Source organism: Phragmites australis, chromosome 10, assembly GCF_958298935.1.
Source record: "Phragmites australis chromosome 10, lpPhrAust1.1, whole genome shotgun sequence".
Classification (NCBI taxonomy): Eukaryota; Viridiplantae; Streptophyta; class Magnoliopsida; order Poales; family Poaceae; genus Phragmites; species Phragmites australis.
The window spans coordinates 6,081,116-6,097,753 of record NC_084930.1 but is presented as its reverse complement, the minus strand read 5'-3'; the positions used below and the strand labels follow the sequence as shown (position 1 = coordinate 6,097,753).

Sequence of the window (16,638 nt, the reverse complement as noted above, 5' to 3'; positions counted from 1 at the left end):
AGCTGTGAATTCATCAGTCATATTGTATCTGTTCATGTTATTATTCAAAAAAGAATTGCTTCGACGAAAAAAACGAGGATTGTTTCCCTAGAGTTCTTAAGGTGCATCGTTATTGTGTTTTCTAGTAATTTCTGAACTGATAATTGCGGTGTTTTCTTTGTAGAAGGTATTAGGCACTATAAGGCAAAGGCATTCTGCTACTGTGAATCTGTAGTCATGCCTTGTGATCTCTTTGATAACTCACTCAATTGCTCATGCTTAGTGGCATTGGCCAGAGGGTTATTGCAATTTCTTTGATAACTGAATTTCAAGCCTTTTGAACAAACCTTGGAGGGAAGCTAAGCTTGAACCATATCTGCATTTTGACGCGAGTCATGGAATAATTTTCTTTGTTTAACTGCTCCGATCCACCTCTGGCTTAGTCATGGATCGCTCATGGCTGTCCTCTCCTCGGGGACTCCAACCGTCGCAGCCCGCTTCCTGTTCTTCCCACGCGCACAGCCCCACCGCACTGCGCTACGTCCACCGAGCATGGCGCGCTCCGTCCACCGCGCGCGGCCCAAGTACACGGTGGCGCCGCTGTCGCCGTCCTGCCTTCACAAGCTGGTAAATAGCGGCACGACCGCCGTCCTCCTGCACGATCATGGCTTCTTCTGACATGCATGTTCTCTCGCGCGCTCGCGATGCTACGTGTTCCGACTTGTGCCGTTGTGCGTGATCCGTGCGGCGCGTCCCGCGCGAGTTCGCGGCGCGGCTCGGCGGCGGCGATGCCGGCGAGGGAGAGGGAGCGGTGGGCCGGGCGGTGGTGGTGCTCCTGGTGAGCCCGCTCGGCAAGGTCTGGCGCGTGGAGCTGCGCCGTGCGGGAGGAGGCGGGGCGCGGCAGCTCGGCGGCGGCTGGGCGGACTTCGCGGCCGCGCACGGCGTCGGCGTCGGGTGGAGCGTGGTGTTCAGGCTCGAGCGGCGCGGGGTGGCCACCGTCAGGGCATTCGACGCGGCCTGCTGCCTCGCGCGCTTCTGCACGTCTCACGCAGGTAAACATCACATGAGTTAAATTCTAGATCGATTTTGACAAACTTTTGCTAGTTTTTCAACAAATTTTGCATGGTTGCACGGGTGTGGTAGTAGGCAAGAACAGGCCCCGGTTCATCAGTTTGCTTCACCCGGACGACCTGGAAAAGATGGTGACCAAACTAAACCTGCTTCTCTCTTCAGACAATACATACACCAACTACCATGCTACTACTTGTGTAGTCACAGACTTAGCATTCTAACGTAGTTATCCGTGCACTGCTTCTTTTTTTTTGCCAATGTTCTTCCAGAAAATCCCTGATAAGTTTGTGCAAGAGCACCTGACTGAAAGTTGCCCAAGCAGCCAAAACGCCATGATTTGCAGCGCTCTCGGCAAGTTCTGGCGCATCGAGCTAGACCGAGATCAGCCGGGTGTGCTACTCGGAGATGGCTGGGAGAAGTTTCTCACGGCTCATGATCTGTCCGAAGGGAACATCCTGGTGTTCCGGTATGAAGGCAACATGGTGTTTACAGTTGAGGTGTTCCTGCAGAACGGGTGCCTGAAGGAGTATGAAGCAGCAGCAGCTGCAGACATATCTGATGATGTAGTAGGGCCAAAATCTGTGCTTCAAGAAGGTGACCCAGTGCATTGCAAGTCCTGAATAGCTTCAGTTATGGATTGTCACTTTAAGATTATGTGATACGTTAATTGTGCAGGTGCCAAGCAGCTTGGAGTTTCACCTGTCAAGAGGGAAAGGAAGAACAGGAATGAGAATGCATGTGTACATGGATCACACAAGAGACCAAAGGTTTCCGCAGTTCCTGCAAAGAAGGTTGTATCGCAGGAGAAAATTGTCAGCAAAGTGCCGCCGCATTCAATAACAAAGCAGATTACCTGGTATGATCTTAAACCCCTGCTTGTAAGAACTACATTTTCTGAGACTTTTATTTAAGCTAATTGGCTAGTATACAAAATCGTGAAAAAAGGATACATTAGTCTGAATGAGGCCCCTTGTTCCTTGAAATTCCGAAACCAAGTTTTCCTACTAAGGATTTTCTCACCAAGCAGTTAAACCCACAAACTTCAAATTGTTTGTTCAGAAACACACGACATCAGTTTCAATTGTTATGTTTCTTTTGATTATTTTTGCAGTATCTTGAGTTAAATGGTGACAATGACCTGACATGAAGTCCTGAACTGATAACTTGGAAAATTGCAAAGATAGGTCCCTGATTCTGATCTATGAAACGAAAATCAAACATTTTATCTTAAATAATTATTGTTTCTTCAGGGAAAGCAACGCATCTACTGTAATTTTGCACGTGTTTCAACCTAGACAAATACTTTTACACTGCACAAAAACATCAAAGAAAATGCCGTGTTCTTCTTATAACACTTAATCTTCAACATCTACATGAGTAGTACTTGTGACATTTAGTTTATCAAAAATACTGAGTTTATGCAGATTGTGGTAACAATGCAGGCTGTGAAAGGGACCTTTTGCTCTTCAGTTGGCGTTCTGGGACCATGTGAAATTACACTGAAAACATCCATGGACAACACCGCCAACACCTACTGCTACATAACTGGACCAGGTTGGAAAAGGTTTTGCGAGGATAACAAGGTAAAAGATGGCGACTGCTGCACCTTCAATGTCATAGAAACAAGGGTCTGGCATGTCACGATTGTGTCCAACTAGTAGAAGCGAAAACTAGTCCCAGTATTTGCCTGCCAATGCCACTTGTGAAAGGTCAGTTCTTTGTTAGTGATTTTCATGTGAATGCCTGTGAAAATATGGCACTCAACTTGGTATATGGAAGTCCGGTAGATATGTCAATCTATGTTTGGGTCACTAAAACATTGACGTTTGTTGAATGTCGGTAGATTAGTCGATGTATCATCGGTGCATGTACTCATCTCCTTTCCTGCCCAGTGCCCACCTTTTGTTTCTGCTAATGCTAAGTTGCTCACTTGCCAGCGTACATACATGCTAAAATGTGTTTAAAAGTCCCATAAGAACCGGAGGTTCAGAAGAGATAAAAGAGGTATGAACAACTGCACATGCTACATGAGATTGTTGCGTAGCAGAGAATCGATGCTCTGGGCAGCCTTATCTGCTGGTTGAAAGTGAAATTTCAGGTGTGGCTCCAATCTGGAATAGGTTATCATCAACCAACGTAAATTCTGTGCTCTAAACTTGTCATTGAGCAATGGAATTACACTCTGTTCAGATGAGCACTGTCACAGAGATCTGACAAAACTTACTAATTTTGATAGTTGCCCCACAGAACGGCTCGCCTTTTTTTTTTTCCTTTAATTTATTTTCCTGATTCTGTGGGTTATAGCTTGGCAAGATGAGCGCAAATCTTGGTTATAGCCAAGTATCTGTCACTTGCCAGATGATAGTATTAAGTTGAAGATTTGAGTGAAGATTGTGTCGCTGAGGAGCTATCCAAACTAGATGAGAATTAGGTTCTCAGGTTTGATTCACTGAACAATACATAATGCCTATGATGTCATAAATCAGAAACATAGTTTTTCAGCTTCACGGTGCTTAAAGAATCGTTCAAAAACAGAAAAGGGTATCCTTTATTAGGTGAAAAGGTTCATTGAATCGTACTTGAACTACCAGATCAACTAGGTTAGTAAAGACTTAAGGATTTGAGAAATCAAATTGATACGTATCTTCGTTTATTTGTGATGAGTGATTGATAAGTTTATTGAGTTGGTTTGATCATCTTTTATATTGTACAAGCATAATTGTGTTTGTCTATGTTTGAAACTAATCAAAGATATTGGAGTTGGAGTGTTTGCCTGTGAACCAGGAAATTTGCAATTGTCGGATAATCCGGCGCTGGAGAATTTGTACATGTCCGATGATTCGGCGATGAGGCATTGTGTACGCCGGAGCATTTTAAGAGGTGGAATTCAGGAATTCTATACACCGGATGGTCCGGTGATAGAGGATGTGAACGCCAGATGCCTCACTAGAGCATTTATTCCGGATAGGTTGTAAAATAACTTATTTGGTGAGTTGCACTCACCGGATGATCCGACGATAAAGGAGTGTACACCAGATGCTTTGTCGGAGGATTTTCCAAAAAGTTTTTAGTGCAGCCGGTTCGTTGATAAGAGGACAATACACGCTAGATCATCTGGTATTCACGATTTTTCTGAGATAAGTTCTTCAACAAATTTTTTTGATTTTGTCTAATTGGAGATGGAATTGGAGATACATTTGAGCTTGTCTTATGATATACAGGTGATGGATGCAACTTGGTGGTCGACGGCGGGATGATGGAGACTAAGCGGGGTGTTTGGTATCGGACGATCAAGGTGGCCGGACAGAGTCAAAGGTGATCCTAGCTGTATAAGTGGTGTGCAAGCAAAGCGTGAGGTGGATGAAGAGAGCATGTTGATAAAGTCAAACATAAGGGATGTCGGTGCAAGTTACAAGGTGGTCCGAGGATTGAGAGCAGGGGAGGGAGAGCCTTGCCGACGGTTAAGATCGCAAGACGGAGTATACACGTCGATATAGGGTGGCTTGCTTAAAGTGTAAGTAAGTGGCAGCGAGTCATGCTTTGAGAAATGTGTGAGACGGATTCGCGGTTTGGTCTGAAAACTGTGGAAAAGTGTGAAGTGCACGTGGCATCATCGTAAAGCTTGCGTCAAAACGAAGTTAAGTCATTAAGACATCACGTCGTTTGATGGACAAGAAAAAAGATGAACAAAAATATCTTCAGTAGTAGTTAGGAGTGTATTGGTAGAGAGGGATATTTTGGGAACAATATAGAAAACTTAGGGGTCAAAGAACTTAGGCTATAAATAGAGGAGAGGGTTGATTGAGCCCTTGAACTATCCATTTGAGAGTTGTGTGCTAGAGTTTCAAGAGAGAAGATATGAGTGCTTAGCCTATGTATTAGGTGAGAGTTTTTGTATGTAAATATACTTTGTAATCCGTCAAAAATAGGTCATTTCTCTGCAAGAAATGAAGTTTTATTTTCTCTTGTGCTTGTGTTCATCTCTTTCTAGTTTTTCTCTATTGACTCTTTTGCTTGGTTGCAAGTTTTTCGATTTTTGTTGCAATTTTTGTTTTTATTTGAAAGCTGAAATTTTCCACCTTATTGTAATTGTTCTTCTTGTTGCTAGAGGGATAAGAATCATATATAAATTGGTCTCGAACAATCCTCATCCTCTAGATCTATCAATTTGGAGAATTTCTTTTTTAGTCTCTTATTTCTTTGAATCTAAGTGTTTTTCATTCAAGTTGCAAGAGTTTGCGAGCGATGACACTTAGATTAATTTTTTATAGAACCTAGTGTTCAGATCCATCCAATAAAATTATGGTTTTTTTTATGATCATTGTGATTTTGTTTTGTTTCTCTACGTTTCTTTTTTCACTCTTTGTTTTGAGTGCATTAGGTGAGAAATAAAAAAAAGTCATCCAAGAATTTGACGGGACGTCTATTAACTCCCTTTTACTGTTCTCAGTCGTACAGAATTTTTCCAACAAGATAAGCATTTACAATGGTTAAGATTGTTTCAAGATACATGCTGTACTTGTTCAGGGGAAAACCGGTACTTCCCAAGTAGCCTTTGCAACCTCCAACAGTCTGAAGATGGTTCTCCTCCGTCCAATGCTGTCTAAAGTGATGACATAATTCTCTCTCTCTCTCCTCTTGTCCTCCAACAAAAAATGTATACAAGTCAAGCAGGTGTCTCACCATTTGGCACAATTGAAAGTGAGGGTTTCTAGAATATGCCATTTCATCAGAACGATATCTCCACCATCTCTTTAGAATGTTCAGATTCACCGGTCTGTTCACAAAATCTGTGGATTGACAGTCAAACACAGTGAGTAATTGGTAATTGCACCCGCACTGAAGAATGTAAGTGATCGGGCTGATGAGTCGGCGAAGCCATTGGTGTGCAACGAATCAACGATCTTTCCCGACACACGGTCCAATGAATTGTCAAAAATCATTGGCTCGTTCTTATCTGCCATGGGACGATTTGATAGCCATAGAGTTTTGTTCGAGAACACTTGATACCCCTAAGTGATCATGGCCAGAGGGGGAATTTGGAACGTTAACGAAAGAAAGGATGAGAACTCAGAGACAAATTGATGTGACCCGACTTTTGGCGGGGAAAGTTTGCATCACACGTTCTTGGGAGCTTGGATGTTGATGATCCTTGTCGACCGTGCTATTAATATTTACTAGAAAAAAGAAAAATCCTTGAGAAAAATGTTATGCCAATTGCAGTGTACATTTTGTAGTTTTAGTGGAAATCAGAAAAAAGATATGTGGTAGTTCATATCTGCTTTTTTTTGCGAGTAATTATATCTGAATTGTGATGGACTTAGATTTTGATGGAACAGATGGATAAGGAAATGAATTGCCAGGCAACGCATCACACCACATGTTCTCAGAATTCAGAATATGATTGCTATTTTTGTAGGGGAATATCATTGCCAACTTGTCATGGCATATGGAGGAAATGTCATGGAAGTAAGAACAAGAAGTGACATTCCAACTTTGCAAGATAATCTAACGTGACACATTGGTAGGCAGGACATGGTTACATTGCTAGGCTGGAACACGGTTCTGGCCTATGAGATACAATACATGAAACAGGGACAAGTTAACGGAACAAATATGTTTATGATCTAAGATTTGTCGGAGAAGATCATCACACTTATAATTTTATTGTTTGTAATGGTTCATTTTGTGGTTAATTTTTATGAAACCAGGAGGGCTATGTAAATACAATAGCCGACAAATATAATATCCGAAGAATTGAACCGCTTCTTCAAAGAGAAGAGTAAATCATCTCAATTATAAATCAGATATATTCATCGAAATTCAATCATAGACATTCAAGAGAAGTGGAAGGTTAGATCTTTTCGGTGTTGTCATGGATCACTACCAAAAAACAGTGAAAACAGACGGAGTGACATAAGCGGTTTTCTAGGACCCGTCACTGATAAAATACCCGAAGATGATTGTATAGCAGACATGTCTATAAGATGACCGTTCGTTTGAGTATGACATAACTCACAAATAATTTTTATAAATATATCTGTTACTATCATACAGATACAGTCAGAAGCAAACAAATAGCCAGACAACACACCAGACTACATGTGCTCGCTGCCAACTTTTGATGGCATGGAGGAAATGTCATGGCAGCGAGTACAAGAGGTGACTATTGAAACTTTGCAAGATTGATTATTAGTCATGTAATGTGACACAATAATCGGCAGGGACATGGTTACATTGCTAGGCTGGAACACGGTTCTGGCCTACGAGATACCACTATACATGAAACGGGGACAAGTTAGCAGAACAGATTTTGATCGAACTTTTGTCGGGAAAGATCGACATACTACTCATTTTATTATTTTTAATGGTTCATTTTGTGGTTAAGTGCTTAAACGGTGAATTGTATGTAGTTGTAGAATATGTCCATTGCACTGAAAAGACCATACGGCAACCAAAATGGCACTCCTTTGCGGACAGGAATTCTTTTCTGATTTTTTCAGTAGGGAATTTCCATGTTATTACAAAAGTATCAGGCAAGGCAAAACATTTCCTTTCTGCTTAACTATCTTGCTAGTTGCATCTAGGTAATTGTTCGAGAAAAGTTGCATCTAGGTAATGTTTTAGTCATGTGAAATATATTGTGTGAAGATTGATCGTCTACTCCGTTTCTTTAAGATGAGTGCAAACCTTTTAATCCTATACCAAATATTTTGAAGTTCTAGAAATATGGAAAAGTGGCATAAACGTCCTGCGAGTTTAATTGCAGTTAAATTTTAATCACAGGAAAGAAAACTAAAGTGCTGTAGGAACGAAGCATCTTAAAAAATAACGAGGATCAACTATCATTATGAATCTCAAATGGAAGAATAGTAGAGTTGTTTAACAAGTTTAACTGCTCAGCCATGCTTTTTATCGCTCTCTTACTCTATGCGTCCTATCTGAAATTCCAATTCGCTGAGTCCTTAAAATGATTTTTTTTAATCTTTTTTTTTCAATTCGCTTTACTTGAAATCTCTTCTGAATATATTTTTAAAAAGCAACTCGCTCAAATCATTTTAACGCTCATCGATCATTCTGAATATATTGACGCACTACCTTTTGTTTTGTCCTATTTTTTTCCTTCTAATTTATGCTCGGTAATTCTCTTGCTGTCTTTTAAAAAAAATATATTAACGTACTTTCCAAAGAAATATGTTTGCACAACTTCAATTACTATTTTATCGTGATTACAATTGGCTAGCCAAGAAATAAATCGTCCATCATTTCTGTAAGGGCTGTTGATGACAAGATAATCAGCGACAAAGTGCAAGAAGTGAAAATAGGAGGATGATATAATAAGAGAGGAGGTTCCATTGTGGGATTACAGTATTGTTTTGCATATCCAAATGGGTTTCACTGATGCAATTACAGTCGGTACTGTCAGCAAAACTGAAGGTAACTGATCATCACTTGCTACGTTAAATGATAGTAATACTATTTTCACAGTGGGTAACCTACCATGAACATTCTTGCTTGTGAAAAAAAGAACATGTCTGATTTAGGGCTTCAGGGTAAGGAGGAAACCAGTCTCATGAACCAACACTTCATCTCTTAACACAAGATTGCCAAAATTAACTGATCAACCACACGTCTTTGCTCAGTGTATCGCTATTCATTCTCTGATTTATTTTTTATTTTTGAGAAAACCTTTCTCAAATCTTGAACTAAAACTCGGCCATCACGGTACAAATTCTAGCAGAATTGCATACCAGCATCTAAGAGAAAAGATGAGAGATATACAAACTAAGCTTTCATTTCAAAGACCAACTTGGTAACCATCTACATCTGTAAGCTCCTCCAGCATTGCTCTTATTCAGGAGCTAGATACAGATTTACACATCCTTACATAGTTGCATAGATTTTTAGTGTAGATCGATAGCCATGCATGGGACTTATCAAACAAGAACAAATGGCACAAGAACCAAGGAAGCAGACTAGCCAGCAGCTAGCAAAGACCAGCAGACGCAGTAGATAACTAGAGATAGAGAGACCCAGATAGAACAAGGATTTCACTGGTGCCCGGCCGTTGCGTGTACATCATCAGCTCCAGCCTCCGAGAGACTAATGGAGGCGCGGAACTTCTTGATGAACTCCGACGCCTTCAAGTCGACGTCCGGCTCGCCGACGTACCCAAGCCCGTCCTCGTCGCTCGGCCGCACCTTCCTCAACGACTGCGGCTGCTGCTCGTACCCCGGCTCGTCGACGTCCTGGTAGTACCCTCCCGACCCGAAGCAAGAAAGGCTGGCTCCCATTTTTCAATTATCACCTGTAGCTTCTTGGAACCGTACTAGTAGCTAATGTTCAATCGGAAGCAGTTGCAGCTTGCTTGAGTTCAGAGGGGAGCAATTTATAGGGGGAGCTGGGGAGGGGAGGCGCCCCTCATTGCTTCTGCGGCGGCATCCGACGGCGGAGACCGATCTGCGCAACGTGCGAACGAGATGTTGTGCGAGTTGCGTGAAGGATTTTTCAGACGACGGTGCAAAGTACCGCACCTTGAAAATGTTGGTTTTTTCACCAGGATTGAACAACCACGAAAAATACAAACACATAAAAGAATGACGAGATTTTTCTCAACACACGTTGCTACTTTATTTCTCACACACGCACACTTTATAATTCACGAACACGATTTTTTTTTCACGCACATCTCTCTTCTCCGTGGCACGTTATAGGGTGTCCCCTCCCTTCATTATATAAGGGCTAAATACTAAACTCCTAATCCTACTCCGATACAATCCTATTCCTATTAGGACTCTAATCCTACTCCAACTCTCTACTTTAACATGGACTCTCCTACATATCAAAACTAAACCTATCATAAAAAAGATTAATTTTCAACAGAAAACCTGACAAATTCTTTCGGACTTCTCCAGCGAGCTAGCTCTTTCTTGAATCTAAACCCATGAATAGTTTAGTGTGTATTTAGTTAGAGGGTGAGTTTGGATGGTATAGTTATCTATATATTTTATATAGGATAATCTACTTTTTGTGTTAGGATGGACGAGATGAGCTAGTTTTCTGTTTAGTTTGTGGGATTAAAATGGATAGAATGTGCTAATTTTCTGTTTGGTTAGTAGGATTAGTGGATATAATCATTCATTCGTATTACATACATTCTATAAGCATTTGAATGAATTTGTGCATATTAAATTCAAATTGAATTAAAAAGAGAATATTACATGAAATGATAAAATTGCATATAAATGGAGTATTATAAAAGAACTCATTTTTTCACCAAATAACCTAGGGTTAGAAACATATTTATAAATTAATATATCACATGAGAAGAATATTAGTAAATTTTCTCAGATTTTTGGGAATTCATTTGAAAGTAGATTTCTTTGAAGAATTTTAATTAAATATTGACTCATATGATTTGAATCAAACCAATTAAAATAGGTTGCTAATGAGCTCTAATTTACTCATTAAAATATTTAGAATTTTTAGACTATTCTTATACTCCCAAATAAAATCAAGTGTTAAATGAAAAACATGAACGGACACGCACTAACTAATGCAACAACACACAAACCAACTTGGATGGCTCAGTTCACTCGATTTCACCTGGATCATCTCATCCAGCATATTAGAGAATATTTCTACATCCTGGCTGCCCCATCCTACCCATCCAGCGTATCAAACATCATAAAAATGGATGGTCATCTAACGGATGTAGGCGTGGAAACCGATCGGATACGGATAGAATACTCCACTTTTTATATTGGTATACATATTTTTAATATGAATACGAAAATAAATCCAAATATCCTCGAATGCGGATACGAATCAGATAGTTCGAATCCGAATCTGCATTCGAATATCTACTTGATCGACCAGTTATATGCAATTATCCTACACCTTTGATGACAAGAATTTTTATTTTGGTGTGCAAAAAATAATTCACATTTGGAATTACTGGAATTACCGAAATTTTAGAAATTTCGTTCGAAATTCATGTCAGAAGTTTAAATTTTTGGTCAAATTTGAATACAAATTCAAAGTAATTCGGATATCCACATTTGAATACGAATCTCAAAAACAAATTCGGATACATCTATTTTAGTATCCATTTTAGAAATGAATATAGATACGAATATCCATATTCGTATTTTAATATATACGAATATCGGATAATTCGATACCTACTATCCATTTTTCACCCTTACCCGGATGAGCTCATCCATCCAACCAAACACACCCTTAGTGTGCTGCATGCGAACAAATGCAGTGCTTGTTAGGAAATTTAGCCTCATGGAAGCGACGAAAATTTAGCCTTGTGGAAGCGACGAATTGATTTACCAAGATGATGCACACACAATCATGAATGATACTGGAGACACTCGAGGTTCAGCCAAAGCCTACATCCCCAGAGTATGACTACGGATGCTCCTCCTCATGATTACAAATGTTGAAAAAATAGCACTTTCAGATTTAATTTAATTCAATCATGATATAACATGAACAAGAATAGATGCAGATAATCAACATCGACTAGGTTTTGACTAGCTCCGACGAGTCTTGACTAGATTCAACTATCACTCGAGTATAGCTCGAGTAGCTCTGATGAGTCTCAACTATATTCGACTATTACTCGAGTAAGGTTCGACTAGATAGCAATGTACGCACCCAATGACGACGTGTGATGCAAAGGCTCTCGTGATGTTGAAGCAGTAGACGATGACCAAGATGATGAAATAGTCGAAGAAGATCACGATGATGTAGAGAAAGCAAATCGTGAGCAGTCACGATGAGCGTTTTCCAAAAACCTTATTCATCCTCTCTCGGTGAAGGAGCACAAGAGTGACGGGTTCCAGAGATCTGCTTTCCCGTTCGTCAGTGCACACCGACGCAGCGGCATAGAGCAGACTACGTGTAATAGCACAATAGAGAGAAATTGGCAAAACCCTAATTATGTATATTTCTTTGTGAATGCGGCTGGCAAATATATATAGAAGGATGATTGTGCGGTTGAGGCGCGCCATGATCAGACTCTGTTATGCACCACGATCAGACTCTTAATCGACACGATTTTTATATACTTATATGTTTGTCCAGGCAGCGGAAAGAATAAAACGGCAAAAGAAAGCCGCACTTGCGCAAGCAACTGGACCCTATTTTGGTTGACCATTCATGTAGGTGCGGTGAGCGGGCGCGCGCGTGTATTTTTCTAGTCCTCTCATCCACACATGCTATGTGGGTGGAGAGATAAACCCTTTTAAGTTGGTCTTCCTCCACATCTACTATCAAGGTGGGACTAAAAGATACATACCCACCTCCACATGATTGGACCTTTGAGATTTATTTGGAATTACACAAATATAATGGACCAAACTCATATATTCTAAAATCCCCCACCATATCTCAAAGTCCTATAGAGATTTGCCTTTTTTAATTATGTTTTATATATCAGTGTTTCGATAGAGACCTACTAGGATTGAACATCCACCTAGAATATTAAGTTACACTCATTCGCAACTTGGACAATAGACTAAACCTTGAATTACATGTTTCGTGCAAACAAGTTTCACTTAATGACATAACTGATACTTACCCCTCGGGTGAAGCATATAAGTCGTACTCCATGATCTCTTCATGAGATTATCAGAGATCACCTAAGTTTCTTAGACTGCGACCAACAATCGTGCTCATATAGGTGTATTCTTTCAAGAATGCCTTGCAGGATAGCATCTTTGCTAATTAAAACCAATAGAACACGTTAAGACAATAGCCAACCTACCTTGCATATTTTGAGAGTATTGCATTTTCACTCGAGTGGGTTATGTGGTACTCTTCTTCAATTAACCAATGGCTTGTTCTTCCCAGGTTCTAACTCATGGAATCTCCGATCATATAAGTTGGGTTACCACTATGGTATAACTCACATAGGTCTCATATCCATCTCCTTCGATGCATTATTTATCACACATCGTGATAGTCCCTTTGTAAATTGATCTGCCAGGTTTTTAACTGTTTGTATATAATCCAACACTATCACTCCGGAGTTTTCCAGATTTTTGATAGATTTCAATCTTCTCTTTACATGTCTTGAGGATTTCATGTTGTCCTTAGAACTATTCACTTCGACAATAACCATTTGATTATCGAAGTTCATAAAGATAGCTGATATCAGTTTTTCAACCAATGACAAATTCATCAAGAGTTCACGCAATAGCTATGTCTAATGCTGTGAGTTTTGCTTCCATGGTTGACCTCATCAATATGGTCTATTTGCAAGATCTCCATGAAACAACAGCACCGTCAAGAGTGAATACATATTCACTTGTGGCCTTGATCTCATCAATATTGGATATCCAATTTGAATAAATATAACCCTTCAGTACTGATAGGTATCCAATATAGTAAAGTCCATAATTCATAGTATCTAGCAAGTAGCGCATGACTCACTCAAGCGTATGCCAATGACCATCACCCGAGTTAGAAGTAAACCGACTCAATTTCTTCACAGCAAATAAGATATCAGGCCTTGTAGCACTAGCTAGGTACATGAGTGATCCAATTATCTAAGAGTATCTCAGTTGATCTCTAGCAATTTTTTTTATTTTTTCGAAGTATTAAGTTAGGATCATAAGGTGTTAGAGCGATCTTACTGTCCATGTAGCCAAAGTGGCGCAATATTTTTTCCACGTAATGGGATTGCAAAAGTGTAATCTCATTCTCACTTCTGATCAACTTGATGTTTAAGATGACATCAGCCTCTCCTAGATCTTTCATATCAAAATTTTTAGATAGGTACAGCTTAACCTCATTAATCACGTCAAGATTTGTTCCAAAAATCAGTATGTCATAAATATACAGGCATATAATAACTCCCTCACCCTCATCATGGTGATAATAAACAAATCTATTAGCTTTATTAACTGCACAACCCACATATGTTAAAGTTCTATGGAACTTCTCATACCATTTCTTAGGAGCTTGTTTGAGACCATACAAAGATTTCAGCAACTTACATACCTTATTCCTCTGATCTTCTAATACAAACCCATCAGGCTGATCCATATGGATTTCCTCATCCAACTCTTCATTAAGAAAAGTTATCTTAACGTTCATCTGATGAACGAGAAGACCATGTGAGACAACCAAGGAAAGTAATACTCTTATCATGGACAGTCTAGTAATAGGTGAATAAGTATCAAAGAAATCTTCACCTTCTTTTTGGGTATAACCATTGGCCACAAGTAGAGCCTTATACTTTTTGATAGTACCATCACTATTAAATTAAAGCAATCACAGAACATTCACAGAATAAGCTAGTCGAGATTCGAGAACGCATGGGCCCGTCCTGTTCCGCCACTCTGTCTAGCTCTACCCACGGTCAAACCAAGCCGCTGAGCACGTAGAACGGGAACCAGCGCTATCGCACGGAAGGCGGGAGCTCTCTAGGACGACATCATTTCTGAGATCGCTGTGGTGGTCACCATGGTTGCCGTTGTGCTCGCTGTGGATCTCCTCGCCGTTGTGCTCTCCATGGATCTCCTCTCTCGTGCTCGCCGTGGAGGTCGCTGTGGATCTCTTCAGAGAGCAATGCGGTGACACTAAGTGGCACCTCAGAGAGGAGCGACGCCGATGTGGTCCCGAACGCAAGCCATGGGACACCGAGTGACGACAGAGCTCTCGGTGACCCGCGCCGCAAGGCGGAGCGCATAGTGCATCCGCCTACCCTAGCCGCGAATCCTGCCGCCCCCGCCGTGGATCCGGTCCTCACTCGCAGGTATCCGGCATCCGGCAAGGTGGCTGGGGAGAGAAGGGGGGAGAGAGTGGTGGGTTGGGAGAGAGAGGATAAGCTACAGACTTAGAAAAAACTGGAGCAGGTCGGGGGATTGAATAAGCTATGACGGACATGAACTCCAGCTCGACGGCGTTGGATGAAAATTTGGGTCTGGGCCTAGGCTTCTCTATCGGGTGTTTTTAACCGGCACTAAAACATTTCACTGCCGGTGTACAATACAAGTTGGCGTTGATAATAATTTATCATTGCCGGTTGTTTTCTAAAATCAACAGTAATCCTACTTTTCTTATGAACTGACAGTGATAATTATATCAATGCCAGATTTTGGTGAAGCGGCACTAATAAACTGGCATATAAAACATGTTCTGTAGTGGTGTAGGTTACAAAAGTCCACCACCAACTCTACCGTATCGCTAATTACAACTCCAAGTCTAATATGTAACACGTCTTGTATAATATTTGACACATATTCAAAAATGTTGATGGCATGATCACGGTTCACAAATGCGACAGTAACCACCCAAAAATTGCGGTTACCGACCTTCTCGGTCCGGTCCGGTTTCAGAAACCGAGCGGTAACCGAATTTGAATTCAAAAAATTCAAAAAATTAAAAAATTCAAAAAATTAAAAATAAATCTTAAAAAAAACTAGACACAATTCTAATACCTTCTATGAATTTTTTTTTTCAAAAATAATGTCGTTTGCATCATATTCTATAGGGAGGAAGTTTGAAAAAAAATAAAAAAATTGAAGCGTGTGGCTCGGTTATTAACTCATGTTAAGTAAAAGTGTAACATGCGAACACATATTTTTCTTGTGTAAAACGTATTTTAAGAGAATCTTTAAAATTGATTTCACTTTATTTAGAGTTTTATTAATTTCTCTATGATTTTTACAAAGTTCACATGCATAAAGTGGATATGTTAAGAAACAGCACTGTAATTAACTTTTTCATGTCTACTATTATTTCTCCTACGTAAATCATAGTATAAACAAGCTAATGAAAGTTGTTTCACTAATTTTTGAGGTGTGATGGGTCAGTTATGAATTAATCTAGTTGTAACACATTTACAGAATCATGCATGTTACAATAACTAATTCATTAGTTAATGTATTTTTAAAAGATATAGGATCATGTAAGAAGACTAAAAAAAATTAGTGTCATGATTTTTGGATTAGCAAAGAGTAAACTATGCATTTAACTTTGTTTAATAAGTACAATTTCTCACAGAAAATTTTGAACTTTTTTATGAGTATAAATACTTTTATCATGTAGATCATATCACAAGGAAACCAACAAAATTTGTTTCACTTGATTTGAAGCTCAGATGAATGAGTTATTGATTTTACAAGATTGAGATAATTTTTGGGTTTTTTTGTTGAACTTCACCGAAAATCGAGAAAATCGCTCGATAAATCGAGAAAACCGAGCGGTTACCAAGAAAACTGAGTGGTTACTGACAATGCAAAAAATTCAAGAAAACCGTTCGATAAATCACAAAAACTGCTAAAATCACGATTTTTTTTCCAAATTTTAAATTTTACCAAATGAATTTTATCTGAATTTTTTTTTGAAATTTTGACTGGTTACCGCGGTAACCACGAATTTTCGGTTACCGCCGGAGCTCGGTAATCGGGCTCCGGTCGATAAGGTTAACCCTGGGCGTGATGCAAGCGTTGGATAATTGGATTTGAAATGTCATGAATATATTATGGTAATAATGGAAGGCAAATAGTATTTGGGCTTCAATTCACACGAAGTTAGCTAGTGATCGATCGTGCGTTTAAGGTAGAG

At 39.9% G+C, this 16,638-nt stretch overlaps 1 protein-coding gene across 2 annotated transcripts; it reads left to right on the top strand.

Moving 5' to 3' along the window:
* Positions 1-234: 234 nt before the first annotated feature.
* On the top strand, positions 235-3,107 carry LOC133883673 (putative B3 domain-containing protein Os06g0632500). Of its 2 annotated transcripts, XM_062323045.1 has the most exons (6): positions 235-607; positions 729-1,046; positions 1,126-1,181; positions 1,320-1,644; positions 1,726-1,928; positions 2,493-3,107. In XM_062323045.1, exons 1-6 carry the CDS (start codon positions 436-438, stop codon positions 2,706-2,708), a joined length of 1,290 nt encoding a protein of 429 aa, XP_062179029.1. In that variant the 5' UTR covers positions 235-435; the 3' UTR covers positions 2,709-3,107. The 2 variants fall into 2 exon arrangements, 1 of the variants encoding a protein (XP_062179029.1); XR_009902939.1 differs by lacking the exons at positions 235-607; positions 729-1,046; positions 1,126-1,181; positions 1,320-1,644 and having other exon boundaries at positions 1,799-1,906; positions 2,493-2,617.
* The last annotated feature ends 13,531 nt before the right edge of the window (positions 3,108-16,638 follow it).